General features: G+C 46.2%; 1 protein-coding gene across 2 annotated transcripts in view; it reads right to left on the bottom strand.

Annotated features, from left to right (window-relative positions):
• The window catches only part of pde4dip (phosphodiesterase 4D interacting protein), a 69,481-nt gene extending 60,803 nt beyond the window's left edge, over nucleotides 1-8,678 (bottom strand). Inside the window, exons 1-3 of one of the 2 annotated variants that reach the window (XM_026323172.2) lie at nucleotides 8,210-8,678; nucleotides 5,751-5,803; nucleotides 3,309-3,376 (exon numbers count right to left, since the gene is read on the bottom strand). In XM_026323172.2, coding sequence (XP_026178957.1) covers nucleotides 3,309-3,376; nucleotides 5,751-5,803; nucleotides 8,210-8,235 — 147 coding nt within the window. In that variant the 5' untranslated portion in view covers nucleotides 8,236-8,678. The remainder of the gene's footprint in view (nucleotides 1-3,308; nucleotides 3,377-5,750; nucleotides 5,804-8,209) is intronic. The other variant, XM_026323173.2, reaches the window with a different exon arrangement.
• Between the last annotated feature and the right edge of the window lie 12,862 nt (nucleotides 8,679-21,540).

Below are 21,540 nucleotides of genomic sequence, written 5' to 3'. Positions count from 1 at the left end.
GGAAAAAACACTGGTTTGCTCCTTCAAAAGTTTTCTGTAGGCCTGCAACACATTTACTACAAGTCCAACAGACTTCATCAGAAACCTCAGGCCGTTCCCTCATCGCTCCATGCAAAGCCAGTGTTCAGGTTGTCTCCCAGTCTGCTGTCTGTGGTGAATGTCTGCATATAGCATGACTCATCCCTTCATCCCACACTGGGAAAGTCAGAGGAAAACTTGAAAGCAAAGCTGCTCTCATGCAGCCAGAGTTCAGCTCTCTGCCTCTGCTTGTTGCTCTGGAGGAAATATACCTTCAGTGTGAAGAAACAAAGCTACGGCTGCTTCCTTAAAGCTTCTATAACGTTTGTACCCAGTTAACACCGACACCCAGAATGTCATTTCATTAATAAAACATCTTTGTGTTAGAAGCGCCTGGTCCTTCGTGCATCTAAACGTACAGCTCAGTTACATATGGCACACTGTGCAGGCTGATTTAAAGCACCAGCAGGTTTCCACATGTTACAGAAAATCCCTCTTCTCCTACATTCCTGCAACAACCCTGCCATCTTTGCTGTTGTTCCAAAAATAGGTTTGATAGCTCTCAGTGCCAGAGGGAGACGTGTGGAAAGTTACTGATTTTAGTTTCATATCCACATTACAGAATATCCAGCTGCAGCCACATGCAACAACCAGCTCTAACTCCTAATGATGTGCTTTTCACTAATATATCTGAACATTATATTATACTACAGTACGTCTGCAAGTTAATTATCCTTTATTTTCTTACTTGTTATGTAGACACTTGCACTAGTCCCACCTCTGGGCAGGGGGACTCACTGTAAATCTACATCAAAATAACCAGAAACCCAGATCAGGGTCTTGCAGAGAAAAGCTGCAGCCACCTGTTCTAATCTTTAACGTAACGTGTGGCGTTTACTGTGCACAGGAGACGTTTGTTCCCTGACTTACCCCTAATGTTGTTGTACTTTACTCTGCAAGCGGCACCAAACTGTATGGAGAGTACAGGTTAAATAACCTGGCAGCCACAAGGACAAAGATTTCTAGACTGAGCAGAGGCCACGACACCCGTGGGCACCGCACCACAAACAGACAGCTACACCTGTGGTAAAGAGTAAATAAGTACATTTTCTAGTAACAGCCGCTAACATGCTAAGACTTGGAGAACAATACAAACCATTTCATCCTGTTAAACACCTCACAGCTCCTCTTAGGGGTGGCCCAACCCCAGGACCCTGCAGCAACTACAGGTTTTTGTATCCATCAAACAGACTCATGAATAACCTAACCCAAAATTAATAAATGCATCAATGTGCAGAAATCAATATTCAAAAACTAGACAGAATCTCAAAAGACCTGAGGGTCAGAAGAACCCCTGTGCTGAGGATCAGAGTCGAGACTGACTAATGTTGGATCCACTCGACTCTCTGGAGTCAGGTATTTATTTCTGGGAAGCAAAAAGACTCTGGAAGACGTGTAGTTTCTCCCTGTGCTGATGTTTTCTGAACTAAGTAAAAGAACATCCCTCGTACACAAACCCTCTGCTTTGTCTCACTGCAGACGCCATCTTTCTTCACTTTGGTCTCGTCTTTTGTCTGAGTCCGCAAAGGAAAAGATCAAGTGATGCCAAATATATTTCTGCCTGTGAAAAAGTCAAACATACACTCTGCTGTGTCTCTGACCCAGAATCAATCCGACTGTTTGTTCTACAGGAAAAGTGGATTTGATCTCTTCATATTTCACATCCTCTGACCTTTCTCTTCCACTGCCACCCAAACTCTCATTCACTCCACATCATTACGACCAGCCCCCCCCCCCGCCCAGCTCTGTCCTTCACTAAAAGGGGAGCAGGGTAATTATACCTCCAGAGTTATATCAGGCCCATAATGCACCTGGCAGAGCTCCCAGAATCCATTACTCTGGCACAAAACCAGAACCAGAGGAAAACGATGCCTCTCATCTCTTCCTGTGAAGTGAGCTGTGTGGCTCCTCATACAGGACGCTTTATTCCCACGTCTAAAAATACATCTGCATGTGTAGGCTTCATTTACTGAGTCATATTTATTTAGTCAAGGAGACTTTTTAAAAAATTTTTTAAATCTACACTAAACTCAAACAGGCCGGGAACCTGCCGCCTCATGGTCATTTGACACAGCTGCCACCATCCTGCTGCCAGATACCAGTCACCCTTATTGGAACCAGGTCCCCATTCAACCTCATTCTGTTTATTATTGGAGGACCAGCATTGACCCCCCCATGCTGGGACTGTAGTGACTCTACAAATAATGAGCCTTAAAGGGGCTGATGACAACAACACTGCTGAATCCAACTGCAGATATAACTCAGATCTGTTGGACACAGCACGGTTCATCTTTCCAATATGGTGATTCAGCGTCACAGAGGAGGAATCATCATGTGTAAATGGAACAACAGGGAGAAACATGTCAGTGACACCTCAGCCATGTTTCTGGCCCAGCTGGACAGCGTGTCGCTAAATGAACAGTTTGCATTATCTGGGCAGGACTAGTGAGGCGTCTGAGGGGAAACCAAATACATCATGAGAGCGATGTGGACACAATGACAACACGAAGACAAGAATATACTTTCACATCAGTGCGGTGGTCACGTGACCAGCAAAAAGGCCTTGTCATTGTTTAATGTTTGTTATTTATGTCACCGTCAGCGAACAGTGAGATCTGACTCCGTTCAAACGCTCCGGCTCTTTCCGACCACCCAGAAATGGAAGCAGCATGAAAACTCAAAGAGCTGACAGTGAGTAATGTGAGCACAGACACGTCAGATTCAATAACAAATGTTTCTTAGCGTCTATTTCAGGTGAATCACACATCTAAGCCCAGTAAAAGCTGTACACACACAATAACTAAATGAAAATCAACTTCCATCACACAAAACTACAGGAAACACTGAAGAAAACCTGGAGCAGATTAGATTTTCTTCCTTTCCATTTTAACGTAGAGCTCTAACTGTGCACTGAGCAGCTGTGAGGCGGGAAACATGGAAATGAGCAGGGGATTTGGTATCAGCCTGATCAGGAACACGAGGGGAAAGATAGAATAGAATAGAAATACTACGACAGGATGTGAGACCAGGATTGTGGAGAATCAACCTCTGACGCATGCAGAGTTTCATTTTCCACATCTTCTTCCCAAAGACGCCTACACAGTCATTACCAAGAGCACACACACACACACACACACACGCACACGCACACACACACACACACACACACACACACACACACACATCAGGTCCGATAGGATGTGAGTAGAACCAGAGTGTCAAGCTCTTACCTGCTCAAACTCCCTGAGGCTGTGCATCTGTACAGGTGGGCCTTTGTCCGTTTCACCACATGAGAAGTCTGCACAGACAGAGGGGGGGGGGGGTCAGTACATCAAATCAAACACGTGCTTCATCTTTCTCTACATAGGCCACTGAAGGAACTCAATCTGTGACCTGGGCTTTCCCTGAATGTTGAGGAACAGTGTCTTTAGGTTCTTCCACTGTATTTTCCAGATTTCTGTCAGTAATATTTCAGGGATCCTGACCTCACAGAACAGAGACTCCTCAGAGTCATGTCAGTGGATCCAGTCTGTCGACAGACGACAGCCACGTCCTCCACTGTCCAGACGTCTTAGAAAGGTTTTCAGATCCATATTCATCCTGACAGTTAATTCAAACAGCAGCTGACAGAACAACCTCAGCTTCTGACCGTATCAAATGGTCTTCATCAGCATGTGATGATAGAGATGATAGAGGCAGAACTGAGCATTAGTCTGGAAATCCTGGAACCATTCGGACCTTTAAATGATACTTATAGTTTTTTCCTGGTGAAGCTCATGTGAATAACACACAGGTGTCTGGAATAAGAAAATAAATCATCTGTTCTTCACTGGAAGGTCATGAGCTTTTTCAGAAGAGCAGAAACACAATAGTAGACTGTCCATTTCATCTGTGGACTCTTTAAAAATCCTCATAAATCTAGATGACGTTAAAACTGTTCCACTGTCACTGGGAACCATCAGTCTAATAGCACGGAGCTGAAATCTAAACAGCTCTGGGCTCTCAGAGCAGCATCTCTGAAATGTTCTGATCAACCTGCCTCATTATAACCCTATTAAACCGGGATATATATGGACCGTGTCCACACACACCAGGACCAACACGGTGTACTCTAATCCAGCTGAAACACTTCCAGTGCTCCAACGAACCCTCTGAAAGCCAAACCTACCCTCTTTAAAAGGCCTGGAGAGTTCCCAGAAAGCTCCACACAGGAGGAGTCTGTACAATAAGTTTTATTTCTTTAAAAGCACAGCCAATCGGTTTGCAGTAGAGAAGGGGTGGGGGTGGTGGAGGGCCAGGTCTCGAGGGGCGTAATCAAGGCGGCTTTGGCAGCGTTCATGCTTCTGACGGTTCTTTAAAATTGCAGCACATTAAATATTATTAAAAGCCTCTCAGTAACATGGAGCTAGAAGGTATTCTGGATTGAGTCCTGAGGCGTGAACCTCTGCAGCAGGCCAGGGTACAAATATTACACAACTCTGACTCGATGACGCGCTGATGCAAACACGCAGCCACACAAACATTCAGCTGCTGCGTTACTGTACTTATGAGGACCCTCGGTGACATAATGTGTTTCCTTCATCCAAACCAAACTGGGGTTAAATGGATCATTTAAGGATTGAAAAAACATGTTTGTTCCTTTTCTTTCCAAGAGAGAGATTTGAGTCCATGAGTTCAGGCTGAGCTGCTGTCAGGACGCTGTTACTTCAGTTTAGCACAGGGTTCAAGGTTCAGCAGCAACCCCACCAACACCTGTAGAGCTCACAAATGAACATCTCACTGCTTTAACCTGTGCACAAACTAACATTGCATGTTAGGGGTGTTTGGACAGAGCCAGGCTAGCAGTTTCCATCTGCTCCCAGTCTTTATGCTAAGCTAGGCTAACCACATCCTGACCCCAGCTCCGTATCTAACATGCTGTTCCTTCATGGTTATAATTATTGGACAAGGACTTTGGGGTCAGATCAGCGACTGTCACCTCCTGACCTCTCTCATCAGCCAAACAAATCAGTTATGAAGAGGAGCTGACAGCTTGACAAACTTTCTCTCCAAACCTGAAACAATGGCCTCTGAACTGGAGGTGCGATCTGAACAGGGAACAATCTCCATCACATGTGTGTTGTTATTCGGTTTTGCTGCGACAAAAGACAAACACCAAAATCCTCGGTGTGATCCAAACTCCTAAAACAAACACATTCTTAAGTAGGTTCCTGTCACCTGCTGCTAAATGTTGAATTAGTACAATTCAAACTGATTAAGTCTAATTTATTGCTGCTCAGAGTTGGTTTAACATGTCAGCTGAACATACAGCGTCAAATTTGTCTACAGGCTTAGATCAAGTCAATACTGAAAATAAACTTTCCACTTTTTTGATTCTCTCTGTGAGGCCTGAAAGCTCCTAACACACACACACACACACACACACACACACACACACACACACACACACACACGCACACACACACACACACACACACACACACACACACACACCTATAAAAACAGTCATTCATGCAGCCACAGTTGCAACAGCTCCTACAAAAAGCTCATTAGTCAACACAGGAGCATGCATCAGGCTGAGGGCGATAAAATCTGTAATGAGGTGTTTACGCTGTAGAAACCTGGACAACATATTAGAGAAACACAGAAAAACAATCTGAGGACACACTTACCCATCATAGGTCCAATGCTCTTCGGCCTGGCCCGTTTCTCTGCACCACAGTGCCTGAAACAAGAGACAAATATCAGCCCATTTCCTCACCTTCCCATGAGTCTTCACCAGCAGCCACACACTGATCCTTTTGGCTGCATCTAACCCTGTTTTTCCAGGTTTGTGGGGAGTGTTTTCCTGCTCTGCACTACCTGGTCACTGAAAATGTGTTAAATTGTCCCAAGGGCCAAAAATAGTCCAGGGTGAGCAGAACTGGCGGGGGAGCTTCCCACTGACATGTCAGGACAGCAGGCTCAGACACTCACACATGGGTGGAAACTGAGTCAGCGCATGCTTCAAGTCACGCAGACATCACTCACCGACACACACACAGTAAACAAAGACTGGAAGAATGCATGAGGTCCAACTGCTCCAGATCTTAACAACAAACGAAGCTTCCTATGAGTAATTACTGATTAACCGATTATTGCTAATTACAGCCTTAGGTTAGCATCTTCTAGTACCTTCATTGGTTAATAGATAAAGTTGTATAATAAATAAGAACATGTTGGTGCCTGAGACTCACTCCAGTATCTGAAAGTGAAGTAAATGTCAATAAGGAGGATTTTCTTTTAGCATGAGAGGAACGTGGGCTGGACTTCCTCCTCATTAGCACATCACTGAGCCCTCCCTGAATAACAAATGAGAGAGATTAGGTCAAAGCTGTAAAAGTCTTACTTGTTAACTAAAGTGAGGATCAGGGAGACGAGGGAGCTTCACACCAGGGTGAGGATCTAATGAGCCCAGTGCAGGAATCAAAGGCTGTTTTACGACACCTCGGCCACCTGGGCGTGAGGGGCCGTCAATACCAGGACAACCACCAAACTGGCCTGAACAAGTGAGACTTGGTGACGACAGCTGGGGGAGCGGAGAGGCCGAGCAGACCTCAAACAGGATCCAGTGGCAGCGTGGCCGCAGACCACCAGGGCACCCAGAGCCCCCCAGGTCCAGGATCAACATTTGTGCTGTCAGGTGGTGGTGCTCGTCATCAAGCCTCTACACATCAACTTCCTGTTAACTAATGTTTCAACAATGAGAGCTTGCAACACACCCCTGACCCGGCCCAGGTTTTCTGAAAGGACACGCCATCATTAAACACAAGCTCTTCCAGAGAAGTGAGCAGGCGTTAAGCAGAGCTGCATGTAGTAAAGCAGGTTGGAAATAGTGTCTTTTATTAAGAAGTTGGTGGTTTTAGCGTCTTATTGAAAACAATTTGCATGTTTGTCAGAAAAACAAACATGTTTTCAGCTCCAGGGCTGTGCTGCTCAACATGTGCCAACACAGCCTGATGCACATGTGCAGTTAAAAGAGCAGTTCTCTGTGCTCTGAAGGACAAAGTGGTAAACACACTCCGAGGACAAAGTAATGAATGGGGTCAGACTACAAACTGACTAGAGCTCTGACAGAAACTGTGGCCTTTTCATTGTGGAAGCAGAAAAGATGCTCCTTAAACAGAAACCACGAGTGGTTAAGATCACAGATGAACAGCCAATCACATTGCTCCGTCTCACTGACCAACCTGCTCCTGTGAACTGGGGATAAAGACGCCAACTGCAGTGTCACACGTTTGCTTCGCCTCCTTCATCTCTGTGCTGTTGAGTCCCTGAGGCGTAAAACGCTCCCAGATAGTGAAAAACACTTCAGCTCCATGATATGGACCAACTATATGACCAGTAAGGGTCTGTGGTGTTTAGTGAGACATCAGCTGGAGCTGCAGAAACTTGTAATTGCTGTTGATTTTTCGAGCACTCAGTGAAAATGTAGTCCTGTTGAGTTTGTTCTGGCTGTAAGCTACTGTTCACTGACTGACAATAAAACCCAAGAAGTCGTGTTTGAAATAGCTGCAACTTCCCATCCAAAGGAAATATTCCACATATCTGGAAAATCATTTGCTGTCTGTGCTTGAGGTTTCTGACGACGTTTCACATGAACCCGAGCGTCTCCTTTAACCCGGCTGTCCGGCCGCACGGATCAGGAATTGTAAAGTGTTCAGGCAAACTTTCAAACCACATCCATTTACATGACTTTTTGTAATGTAACTGAACATGACATGTCAAATATGAGTGTGGCTTTAAGAACATTTATAATGGACCCATTGTTGTGTCTGTCAGGCTGGAAGATGTTAAACTGACAGTCAGCAGATAATGTGGCTGTTAGAGCTCAGCCAATAGCTGCCTGTTATCCAGCACTGGGTTCTTATGTAACACTGGCACAAAGTCCTGTTCTCTGCTTCTCCAGTCGCTGCAGAGAAGAGGCTTCCCTATTCACGTTACACTCATAAAAGCACATGCACACACACACACACACACACACACACACACACACAGGGGACCACTGTTCACCAAACCACACACACAAATACACACTAAACCAAACCCCCCCCAACTCATCACAAGAGCCACTATCACCCAGAAGCCTTACCTTCCCCTGTAGAGAAATCCACTCATCTTTCAGTCGTTTGAATAAAAACACACTTCAGATTGCAGCAGCCTCTCCCAGTGTCTCCTCGACCATCAGGCGAGCAGGACTCCTCAGTCTGACTGCCTCCACAGACATGCACACATCCGTTTATCTCCAGTAGAGCTCCAGTAAACAGTCGGACCTGGCCAAGACACCGGCGGAAAAATCGAAGTTGTGAGCCGAAGCTTTCACTTATGTTGTTTCTGTCTCCACAGCCCCAGAGCGCAGTGACCACAGTCAGGCTGTTCGGCCGCGAGGCTCCCGGAGAAGCGAGCCAAGCGCCCAGGCAGTCATTTGACGTGGCAGACAGCAGCAGAGAGAGGAGGTAAACACCACTGGGGAGCAAAGGTACACACAGGCTGCCTGGTTCAGCATGAAAGCACGATCTGTTCCAGCATGCTGCACTAGGTGAGTGTGTGTCAGCATGTGTGCAAACCACACCAACGTCTTCCTGACATTACTTGTAAAACACCAAACTGTCAATTGACTATTTGCCTCTGGTATTTTCTGAAAGCAGGGTGGAGCACAAGGGCACCCATGTGTGTGTGTGTGTGTGTGTTTATACACCCCTCCTCCCTCTGCAGGTGTGTGTGACAAGTTGGAGCAGGTAAGACAAGGTATGAATCCAGGAGCTAATCTCCCCGAACACAAAACACTCACCACGCTGCTGTACATCTCTGTCTGCAGGCCCTGCACACAGACAGCAGCTCTGTCTTATGAAGCCACATCACATTAGTCTATTATCGGTCGGCTAGAAAGGCAGCTGAACAGCCTCCCGGTGCAGCTGTGCTGACTAGATTCAAACAGACAGGCAGCACATTGAGGCCGGTGGAGGGAGCTCAGGATCAAAGCCAGACGGCGGCAGTCGGGCCTGGAGTCAGCAGCAGAGGTCTGGATCAACGTCCACGGACATTCCTCCTCAGCGCTTCTCCAAACAGGGTGTAGTCTGCTGGGTGTGTGTGCGTGGTCTGTTAGAAAAGCCTGATTCCAAATCAGCACCTGGTTTGAACTTGAACGATCCCACTGGTGACTTTGGGAGCAATGCTCCATTAGCATGAATGATCAAATAGTCTTTTCAGAAACAGGAACACTAGACTGGACTCACTTGATCATATTTTACTAATGAGGTCTTGTTGTCACCACAAACTCTGCTCTATGTTTCTGAGGGTCATTACTGAAAACACTAAACTGTCATGACTTCTCTGGGACTGTTATTTACGTCTGTTTGCAGCTCTCCTTCCACCTGTGCACCGTGGGCTCTGTGCTTAATGCCAAAGTACCACAGAGGTGGGCCAAAAAACAGGTCCCATATCCTGCTTCACCTCCATGGTAAAGTCAGGTAGAGACTCATGAGAGTCAAGGCATTAAAGTTGCAAAAACTGTGACACGGCCCTTTAAACGTCTCACACTAGATGAGTCTGAACACCTGCAGCAGGAGGGAGTAACGTTTTTACAAAATACATTCCAGATTCAGGACATCGTGTGTTTGCACAACATGTACTTGTTGGACTCTCTCTCCCTCAGTCCTCGAGCCGAGCAGGGCAGAGGCATCACTGAATACCTGCCTCACATTCCAGACCATGAGCCTGTTCACCCGAGCGCAGGCCTCAGGTCTGAACACTTGGTCACGTGGAGTCTTGGATGTGCGTTATTGCAAACCTTCCTTATGTGGTGGTCTAAGAAAACCAGCCAAGTCACAGCGTAAAGTCTGGTCAACGGTGAGATGACGTTTTTGAAAGTTTTCTATAATCTTATTGTGAAACTAAACTACAACTTTCAAATGAAACAATCTGAGAAATAAACATGTGGTTTGGTTGAACTTCTCACTGACATGTGAAACCTTCAACAAAGGGGCTGAAAGTGGATCAAACTTTGCTTTAAAGAGGGTCCAAGTGAAAAGGATTATGAAGGACCCAGAGAGTCAGTTCAGAGACATATCACTGCCCTACGATTCATGCACGTCTTACTCTTTGGGTTTTATTTGCAGGCTCCACAGACCTGAGCCTTTTAAGATGGCGCTTCATTTCTAGAATCACAAGTCCACATTAGATCCAGGTTATATAGATCCAGTAACTCTTGTTTATTTACGTCCAGCACGTCCAGCTTGGCTCCCACAGCTACAGCTGCTCACTCATGAGAACTAAACTGTAATTTACAGGATGGATTTCTGACTAGTTGTTGCTGTGTGCATGTGACGTCATTCGGACGTGACCTTTGTGGTTGTGTGGTCAGAAAATGTGAGATCACAGCTTTATTTCTGGGCTGGCTGCTTGCTAACCTGAGCTCCAGATTCTCTGAACAGGGTCAGAGAAAACCGAGGGTCAGTTTGTTCAGGATTTAGAATCACTGGAGTTGAGTGTGAGCTGCTTCATGTCCCGCTGAGTTTCTCACACATTCAGTTCATGGTGTAGGTAACGGAGACGGGTGATGTTAGCAGAGGTTGTTATTTCAGTCCGCAGTGGTGACAGGCCTCTATCAGCTCCCACATCATGGGAACAGCGAGTTCCAGTAAGCAAAGAGGGAAAATCACCAGGGAGACGGACGTGAAATGACAGAGAAGAGGGGGAGGCTCCTGACTCCAGACTACACCCTGTAATTATCCTGCTCACACCTTCTTTCCTCCTCCTCCTTTTCCTCCTCCTCCGTCAAGGACTGAGGCTTTGTCACCCGAACCGAAAGCTTTCAAAACGTAACTTCCTTAAAGTCCAGCTTTAAGTTACCCAGAGGTAAATCTGATCTGCAAGTTTAAACAAGGTCAGATTTATTTTTAAAGACGGAGACACAGTCGACATCTCACACCTGAGCCTCAAAGCACAAAATGAAATGAAAATGTGAGAAATCCCAACCAGGTAAACCAGCACCAACATAGCTGACATTAGCAGATATTACCACACATGCATGGCAGCCAGCCCAGCACTCAGTATTTAAGGATTTATAATACTTTAAAAACTACTGTCTGTTCGCCATAAGAAGTACGAAGAAATTCATTTCAGTAACTTTAGAAATGACCCTGACTTTTCTTTTTGCAGACATTCAATGCTAATCACCTTCTGTTAGCATCATTAGCATCATTAGCATCATTAGCATGCTCAGCCTCATACGGTTTGGTTTTCCTTGAGTCATCCTCAGCTGCAGGAATCTTGTGGATAATTAATATTTCCGATCTTATTATCGCTTTTAAATTGAAGAACATTCTCTACCTGCACTTATTGGTGCCCAAACAGCAACAACAACAAGAGTTTCCTTTTTTTAAAGCTTCCAGTGTGACTTCAGTGTGAGCACGTGGCCGTTATTTCTGTCCTGCATGTGTTAAAGTCAACAGTCCAATGCATTTATTATTAATACGCGTCACAGCCCGGGGTCATATTACCAAACAACACTCTGACAAATAATCACTGATGTGCTGTGATGTCCTGCCTCAATGACACTAATGTGTCCAAATGATTTGAAAATACCACAATGGAAAAGTTTTGTCCAGTGAAAACATCTTAACATTTAGTGAGTACGTCTTCAGAGGACAGGAGTCAGTTTTTAATTGTAGGCTGAAAACCACTGAGAATATCCAGAATGAGCTAAAACCTGCTACAACACTGCACCTGTTCTACACACTGTTCTTAAACTGATGCTCAACGACTAATGATTTTAGAACGTGAACCCTCCTATCAGGCCCAGAGTGGACTCTGGTGTTGTGGTTCTGGTTGGTGCTGAGTGGTAGAGACTGTGTGGTACAGGATCAGGTCAAAGTACAGACATACACATATACTGCTGGGTACCTGACGTTAACTACCTTATATACTTCTAATTTGAAGTACTTCATGTACCGCTGGGTAGCTGATGTTAACTACTTGGCTCTGACATGTAGCGTAGTCCAAGGATGAAGTAGCACGTGGAAATACTCAGGTGAAGTACTTGTACTTGATGATGTATTGGATTGTCCCAACATGCTGTAACCTAATTTGAACACAGCCACAGTTATTGTGGTTCAGGTTTCCTACCAGTCTGTGTCTGCACCTTTTCCCAAACCATGATCAGACTGATCAATGTGCTGACCTGCCTCTACTCATCAATACAACAGTTTGAATCGGACTTGATATAAGAAAATCCACCTAAAAACCCCACAGTCCTAGACCCCCTCACATACACAGCTCAGAAATCAATAACTCCCTAAATTAACAGGAAGCACTTATTGGCTCGGGACAGTCTGAACCCTCAGACAGCTGCCGCCCCTCCTCCCCCCGAGACCACATCAGCACCCTGGATCCTGGTTTACAGAGAACTACAACACAGCAGAGTGCGCACACAGTCCGCCTCAAATTCAGTAGCTCGCCGTGGACCCGCTGATGCCCGCTTACCTCTCACTCCCTCACTGGTTCTGTGCGTGGGAGCGACCGCGGCCCCCAGTCCATCTTCTTCTAATCAGGTCCACGGGATCCTCCGCGCGCATCACCTGACCTCCGGTGTCCTGTAAAGAACCGTCCGTCCTGCAGTCCGGTTAGATGGGTCCGGATGCGGTCCGCATCAGCCCGGAGTCAGAGAGATGCTGCTGCTGCTGCTGCTGCTGCTGATGCTGCTGATGCTGCTGCTCCCGTTTCAGCTCATTGGTCGGTAGCAGAGAGGGACCCCCACCCTGCGCGACCCAATAAACGGCAGACTGGATGTTCACGCGTCAGATGCTCCCCCCGCGGCGCGGTGTGCCCGACCATCAAAGGAAGAGCCTCGTGATGGGGGGGGGTGCTCATGCTCATCTGTCCGTGAATAACACGTTGGGGGGGGGGGGGTCAGAGGGAAGTCACTGTGCAGGAGTAAACAAAGACTAATGAGGGAACTAGACCTGGCACAGACCGAGCTCCAAACACAGACATCTCAGAGTATTTACATTATCTACAGATCTACAGTCACTTGTACCAGAACAACGTCCACTGGGATGTGATGGTGATGATGATGGTGATGATGATGGTGATGATGATGGTGATGATGGTGGTGATGATGATGATGATGGTGATGATGATGGTGATGATGGTGATGATGGTGATGATGATGATGGTGATGATTTTGATGGTGATGATGGTGATGATGGTGGTGATGATAATGATGATGATGGTGCACAGTGATGTGTAACACAGCTGCACTGTATTTCACTGGGTTTCACTCTGTTATACAAACATGGGGAAACAATATAATGTAATATGATGTAGTGTGATAATCCAGCAGGTCTGATTGTGTATCTGTACAAAATAAAGGGAGCAGTTAATCAATGGACTGATAGATTGATCTTCAGAAAACCAATAGGGGGAGTTAGTTTTGTGGTCTGCTTGTCCTGTTCCTGCCTATATGGTATCAGGTGATTTAATCACAGCCCTGTGTGTGTATGTGTGTGTGTGTGTGTTGCTTTAAATATGTTTCAGCATTTATCTGATGTTTCTCACACACACACACACACACACACTAAAACTACTTCTTCCCAAAGCAGCTGAGCCAACCTTTGCATTTATGTCCCCTGGTGGCCAAAAGCTGAACTACAGCTCATGGTTATTGCTGCACAGGTGTGTGTGCACATTTTAATCACACAGTGTGCGTGTGTGAGTGTGAGTGTGAGTGTGAGTGTGTGTGTGTGTGTGTGTGTGTGTGTGTGTGTGTGTGAGATGATCAGTCTGATGCATGTGGACCCAGTGCATTTTCTGTGTAAGACGATGCAGTGACTCATGATGAGTCCAGATGTTTCTGCCCAGTACACACTCGTATACACACTCACACACTGACACACACACTTCCCGCAAAGCCTCATCATGCAGGCTGATCTTTGAACCGTCTTCATTTAAAGGAATAGTTCAATATTTTGGGAAGTTCTTTTATTTGTTTCTTTCTGAGGAAATGTTCAGAAATCTTAGGTTGTGTGTCCAGTAAGGAGCTGGACTCAGAGAGGAGCTGGACTCAGGGGGTAGTTCTGGAAGCAGGAGTCTGACTTTGACCAGGCCTCAGAAATACACATACACATGCCAACTTCTCTGAAGTTCCCTGAAACTGTAGCAGAACAGTTTGTAGATGTGGGGCGGTTTGTGTGTTAGGGGCATCTGTTGGTGAATATGAGCACATTAGGTGAAAGGTCACTGCACACGTGCATCAGAGTCCAGACTCATACATGTGTGTCTTTAAACTGAAAGCTGCACTCCCTTCACCTTCCTCCTGTGCATCAGGACACTTCAGCTGGTAACAAAAGCTGATTCCAGCACTGACGTACTGATCAAAACCTTCATCACCAGACGAAACACACCTCAGCTGGCCCAGCCTGGCACTGATCTCTACCGTTGCAAACAGGTGTTACACATCTGTTCAGCTACTGGATAATCTGATGTGCTGATTGTTGGCGTTTTCAGCTTTTACCTATTCACCGATAGACCTTCATGTTTTCTAACGTAACTGGGTCAGAGTGTTTGTTGACTTACTCACTGTTTAAAGGGGTCTGCGGTCTTTGCTTAGTCTTGATGTTGATGGCGATGAAGGATCAGAACATGTCCAAAGGTCATCCCAGAACAAAAAGCTGCTATGCCTTCCATGACCCACAGTGAAGTTAAAAAAAAAAAAAAAAAACAGGTTCTCCACAGACAACAAAATCCTGGTCCAAACTAGATCTGCTGGTGAACCTCAGCAAACACCTTTTATACTGTCAGTGATTGCAGATGTAGCACAGGTGACTAAAGGAGGAGGGGAGGGTCAGGTGACCTTGGCAGGTGGGCGGGGCTATACCTGAACAATAAGGAAAGAACATGAGGATTCGTGGAGGTGAGACGGGGCAGGTTCCACCTTTAACAGCCACCAGTGCTAATGGTCTGGATCTGTGGTAATTACTGGTCCACAGTGTCTGCACAGACACTTTCACCAGCGGTTCAGTGTAAATCAACTCGAATGGTAACACCAATACAGTTGATCCAGCTGCTGCAGAAGAAGCTTCCCGACCCACACACTTTGTTTACAGCAGCATCACAAACGCATCTCACACCAACAGGACCAGCTTCTATTCCCCCCATGGTGAATCTTGGTGACCAGCTTTTCCCACTGGCTGCTCATAATAACTCTGAGAGATGTGACACGTCCAGCAGCTGTGCCCTTTAGCTAAATGTTACATGTTACATGTCAGAGTGTGAACCTGTGCTAATCGTAAGCATGTTGGTGTTCAGCTTCACTTTTACTGGAGCCAACAGTCCCCACGCTCCTGGTCCAGGCTCGGCTACATGCTAAGCTAAATCCCAGACTCCAAGGTCCCATATAAAAACACTGAGAAACAGTTTACTTTAGAATAAATACCTGAAGCTAAATCACTCATTTTATAAAAATGTGCTGCAGAAACAAGACTGCCAAGTTGTGTGTGTCATCACGCAAAACGCTGCAGCTCCTGTTAAATCTAATACACATCAAGCCAGGACACGTTTTTAATAAACACTGCAGGTCCGAGTTGTTTTGTTGCTGTTTTTCTCTCGGTTCCTCTCTTCCTTCTGTCTCCACCTCAGTCTCTCCCACTCCCATCATTCCTGCTGTCTCTGTAGATTTAATATGTTCGCAGGGCAGGCGGCCCACCTCGCCTAGAAGAAACAGCTTCTCCACAGCACAATAGTCCAAGAACACAGATAATGAGCGGAGAGGGGAAAATAAAGATGAAGAAGAGCCGCTCCGCAGGGGAAGTGAGGCCTCAACAGATTTCACGAGGCCTGTTCAGGCTGACGATGAGTCACGAGAACAAGAAAAACAGAATTCCTCAGAACAAACGCTGCAGAGCTGAGGAGTGGGCGTCCGGCTAAGAGATTTGGACGGTGTCCGGATGTATTATCGTGGCATTGTCTCTGCTCTGCCGGGTCGGTCTCTGTCGTGGAAACTCAGAGTCGTAATTACAGCAGATCAGAACAGAGAAAATCTGGAAACTGCTGCATCAGAGCTTTTTTTGGCTGCTGGGCTTCAACTTGGAGCTCAGCTTGGTTGATCATGCTGCATGTGGACTGAAATCATCTGTGCTTTCCTGTGCTTGTGCGGCAGACCATGAACAGATGCTGGATCACATGAAGGGTCCAGATAGTCTGTTTGGGAAGAACAAAACAACCACTGAGGACAACGAGGTGGTGTCACTGTGGTTTCTCTGGGTGTTTAAAACGTGCACATGGTGGGTTTGTTACAGGCTGACTCGACTCTTTAATACTAAGGCATGTCACGTTTAAATGAAATGACATTTTGCTGAGGCCAGAGAGGCCAGAGAGGTGTTTGAAAGCACAGCTGCAGGAGTTTATTGTCAGTCATTTAGATATATTAATGGGTTTGAAGAACCTAAATCTGTCATTTCATTTGTCAGATCTGTCGTGGTGATAACGTCAGTACGAGACTTGTCAGTTTAGCACTGAGAGTTGTCCCTGTTCTGCATCAGTCTGCAGTAATTGAGAACAACGGATCTCCTGCTGTGTTTTTACACAGTTTTGCATTTGGTAAGATCTTCATCAAATGTTCCCATGTTGAGACGGCACCTCTGAGGACACGGGAATCATTTGAGATGCAATTAGACTTTTAATGCTGCAAAGTTTAGAAGTGAAGTGAAAATAATACGCAGGTTTGGTCCCTCAGGTCCATAAGATCAGGACCAACAAACAAACACTGTAATGATAAAATCATCGAATCCTTGTTGGGACAAATCTCCACTAATTCCACTACATGAGTCAGGCAGAGAGAACATGTCCACGGTGTCTAACTGGGCTCTAGCTCACAGTAAACCAGCCAAGACTCTCCATGCTCAGAATTTATGAGAAGTCGTGTTTCTGTACAAACGCTCCAACAGTTAACTGAAGTCAAGACGGTCTGTGGGACAGTGGGAGCTGATGATTAGTGGAACCAGAACAACAAAGCAAAGGAGCAGCATCCGAGCCGGATGACTTCTCCGTGGTGACTCACACCTGATAACCAGGTATTAGTTCAGTAAGGACAACACAAACACTTCCTGTCGGCGTGGAGCCGTCAGGCGCCTGCCACTTACACTAAATGGATAATTGAAAAAAAAATAAACTGTGGGGTCCACTTGCTGCAGGCCAGATAGATCCACAGGTTAGTGTGTGTGTGTGTGTGTGTGTGTGTGAGGGAAGGCTTGGCCTTTGGTTTGCTCAGTGTGTGTGTGAATGAGAGAAAAAGAGTCAGAGCACACAGCCACCAGTGGGGGAAAATTGAAGGCAGATTTTCCACGGCAGGCGTCGGCTCCAAATTGCTCGTTTTGGACGGAGAATTTGCTCTGGCACGAGATGTGACAATGATATTCATTTCAGAGCTCACCCCTATTTATACCAAGCTCAAGACAAACACACACACACACACACACACACACACACACACACACCAGCCCTAGCTGAGCCAAAACTATTATAGAAAACTCAAACTGCCAACTCAAACATTCCTCATAGCCACAAGTTTAAGCACTGATCAAAAGACACACGCATAAACTGTCTCACACACACACACACACACACACACACACACACACACAGACACAGACACACACACTTCTGTATGCCTTGTTCGGACATCCACATGCATGCCCAGACCTGTAACGTGCCCACATGGGGCGATTTGATCCAAGCCCAGTGTCATGTTTCTGCAGATAATGGTGTCCAACTGGCCGGTATGGAGCCCATTAGAGAACACTGGGCGTCAGTCAGTGGGACGTGGGCTGTGAGGAGGAAAGTGTCAGAGACAAAGACGCACGAGCATCATTCATCACAGGGAAAGCACATGGAGCAGCTGCAGGAGGCAGCATTTTCACTGTGATCCTTCAAATGTGTGTTTGTGTCAGCTCTTCTTGGCTGGACCCATCAATAATCAATAATTAGAGCCACACATGAAGCCTCAGTACTATCCATGCTGACGCAAATATGTGGCATCACAGTGTGAGAAGTAGAGACTCTGACAAGTCTCTAAAAGTCAGACATGTATAGAAACTTTAAAATTGACTTTATATCAGTTTTGCCCCTAATTGAATCTATAAAGTCTAAATAAATTCATGCTGTGAGAATCTGTTGAGGTGAAAAGCTCCAGAAACGACCCCGAATGTGATGAAATCACTGCTTTTTGTTCATTTTGCAGCAAGAGGCTCATTTAGAAGAGAATCAGGTGAGATTTTACTGCTGCTCTACTGTTTTTATTGCTTCTTCTTTGACGACTATGAGGCTCTAGGACACACTCAGAGTCAAAAATCAATTGGGAAGAAGGAGTTTCTGGGTTTTCTGCAGCATCAGGTTTGATTATCGGAGGAAGATGTGAAGGGTTTTTGACACTTGCCTCAGACTGGGGGTCAGCAGCTGCTCCTGTGTGGACAGCCAGTGTCCAGCAGAGGGAGTGAGACAGCTGATAATCAGGGAAGAGCTCCTGTAGCGGTGACACATGGACACTGGGACAGGCCCGGCCGTCGGATCATCGGACTCACTCTGCTTCCTGATTCGGTTTCTCTGTTAGTCGCGTCACTGCAGCTGGACCAGTAGGAGTGGAAGGAGCCTCAGTTCAGGTTTTGACAGACTGAGGACACATTTTAAAGCACTTTCACTGACTATGACAAAGAGCTAAGTCCAGAGATAAGTCCTGCTGGACGTATGATGTGACTGTGTGTTTTCACTGCTGAGAGTCTGAGCTCCACTAGCTCTTCCTTAAAATAGCTCCTGTGCCATAGGGAAATATGAACCCTGGCGGTGATTATATAGTGATGGTGTCTCAGAGCTCACGTCACGTCAGTCACCATAATTGTTGTTTTGGTTGCTGCGATGCTGGACCTCAGCAGAGCCGAGAGATTTGAAATGCAAATTCACCCGGGACCAGAATAGTCTCAACAGCCATTTAAGTCGAGCCAGAAGTTTTTATCACACCATAATTAGGTTACTTCCAGGACGAGACAAAAAACTATCTTTGTCACTGTGTTACATGCAGCATGGGAAAATACTGCATGTGACATTTAGGTTGTACTGACAACCTGTACTTTGAAACCAACGCAGTATGACTGCCATTTGTGGCGAGAAGCAGAATCTGTGCAAAGACAGTGAGACATTCATCAAAATGTCAAACCATCCAAATGAATCAGCCCAGATCTTTAAAGGATCATGCTCTAGGTTTTCACCGTCGTCCCATCAGCTTTTGTTCCTGCAGTGTCAGCAGCAAAACTTTGTCCGTCGTTGTTTCCTTTTTCCAAAAAAAACAAAACAGACATGATGATCTGGATAAACGGTTTGTCTCCCGCTCGCCTGCCTGACAACAGCAGGATATCCAGGAAAAGGCAAACGAGCTCCAGCTAAAGGACGGGTTTGGTGAAAGATCTCTACGAGGCTCTAATGGCTCAACCAAACATTTGGACAAATGTGCTAGAGCAGAGGAGAGAAGCCAGGGAATCACTGAAGATCCCAAAACCATGAAAGAGTTTGATGCTAATCCAGCCAGCAGTGGCACTGACATCTCACTGAGAAGCCCAAATGTCACCGTGCTGGTGGAGCCAGAAGAAAAGTGAGTCAGATGGAGACCACAGGAGCGAGCACAGCCTGAAAAGTGGGACAGATGGTCAGATTGTTAGCTACAGCGTGAAAAGCTTTATTCTGCACGCTGCTCCTGCTCCGACCAGCGAGGGACCTTCACGGCCGTCAAACCACCGTGAAATGGTCGTCAGCGTTAACCTTGAGATGGCTGCATCGGAGCCTGCATCTGTGTTTACGAAGAGCGTGTCATAATAGTGACTTAATCACACAAACAGTGCAACCTCTCAGTCAACTTGACTTTGCGTGGAAACGCCACATCTCGAGACATTCTTCTGGTCGTTCCCCCAAACCACACACTGTTAACAGCTGTGCAGTATTTCACTCTGGCTGCGCCGAGGTTCTCTCTTTTTGTGTGCGCCGAGCTCTTTTCCAAAACCACTCATTAATAAAGTATTTGTGATCATGTGGCACTGACAGCAGGACAAAGATCTCTGCAGCCCGGACAGGGAGGGGGCGCACGGCGCGGGACAGGCGGTGAAAAATGAGAATCAGGAGGAAAAAAAAAAAAAAAACCCGAAAGAGGAAAAGGATAAAAGAGAGAAAACTGGATGTTTGCAGGCAGAAGGGTTAAGAAACGCTCTCTTTCCCGCTCGCTTGCACACACACACTCTGCACGCAGACTCCCCACCCCTCCCTCACTCTTACTGTCTCCTCTGTAATGACCTCCAGATGTGCTGCTGAGGATGGGGGTGGGTGGGTGAGAGAGGAGGAGGAGGGGGAGGAGGAGGAGGAGGAGGAGGAGTGGTGGTGCTGGGGGAGCTGCCTTGTATGTCAAAAGGCGAGGAGAGACGCTGTCCGAGGGGACGCTGTCAGCCCTGATGGAGTGGCTGGCCTGGGCCTGGGGGCGCTAAGGCAGGGGGAGGACGAGGAGGAGGAGGAGGGTGAAGGGTGGTGATGGGGAGGGGGGTCAGAGAGATCTCCACATCTGGAATCACTTCAGGTCAGCCCAGGCTGTGGCCGTGAAAGGTGAGACCGGGCGCCTGGCAGGGGAGGGGGGTACAGGGGTCTGACACTGGACATACCACAGTCAGGGATCAGTGATCAGGAAAACAGCCAACAGCAGAAAATAAAATGGCCTAAAGAAAACACAAACATCCTTTTTTAATGTGGCATAGAAGGCAGGAAAAACCCTCAGTTCTCAGCAAACCACGTCAATATCACCACCAACCGTTTCAACAGGCTGAAAAGGTCCTTAAAGCTTTGACTCAATTAAATATGGCAGAGCCACAAGTCGAAAACGCTCCCTTACAAGTAAAAGTCCTACGCTGAGAATAACCTAATTCATCGCAGTAAAACTGTCCAAACTGGAGATAATGAAATGATGAAAAGGTTTCCTGCTCTCAAACAGCTGAAGGGTCACAAGTGAGAAACATTCTCAGACTCATTTCAATAAAAAATGTCTGAAACTGACTTTCATCAGGCAACAACAGCAGCTGCTGCAAAGCTTTTATGGAGCAGTTGGAATAATTTATGGCCTATTAGATTTTGAATGTAAAATCTGAGTCTGCAAACATAAGATAAAAAAATCTTCACATCATATGTGTCATATGTCCCTCACAGCAAGGAAAACTAAGACAGGACACTGACACACTGATGATGGAAGCTGAAGAGCAGAAGCAATGAACTACAACTATTAAACCATTAAAGACTTAAATTTCCTGGATTTTCCTGAAGTTGCTTTTATGATGAATTTAGCAGACGACTGCAGGAATCCAAAATGTGCTGCAGAAACTCTTTCAAAATGCACATGATGTCTGT

This window comes from Mastacembelus armatus, chromosome 4 (genome assembly GCF_900324485.2).
Source record: "Mastacembelus armatus chromosome 4, fMasArm1.2, whole genome shotgun sequence".
NCBI classification, from domain to species: Eukaryota; Metazoa; Chordata; class Actinopteri; order Synbranchiformes; family Mastacembelidae; genus Mastacembelus; species Mastacembelus armatus.
Note: the sequence above shows the minus strand (reverse complement) of the source record. Positions and strands in the feature narration are given on the sequence as shown.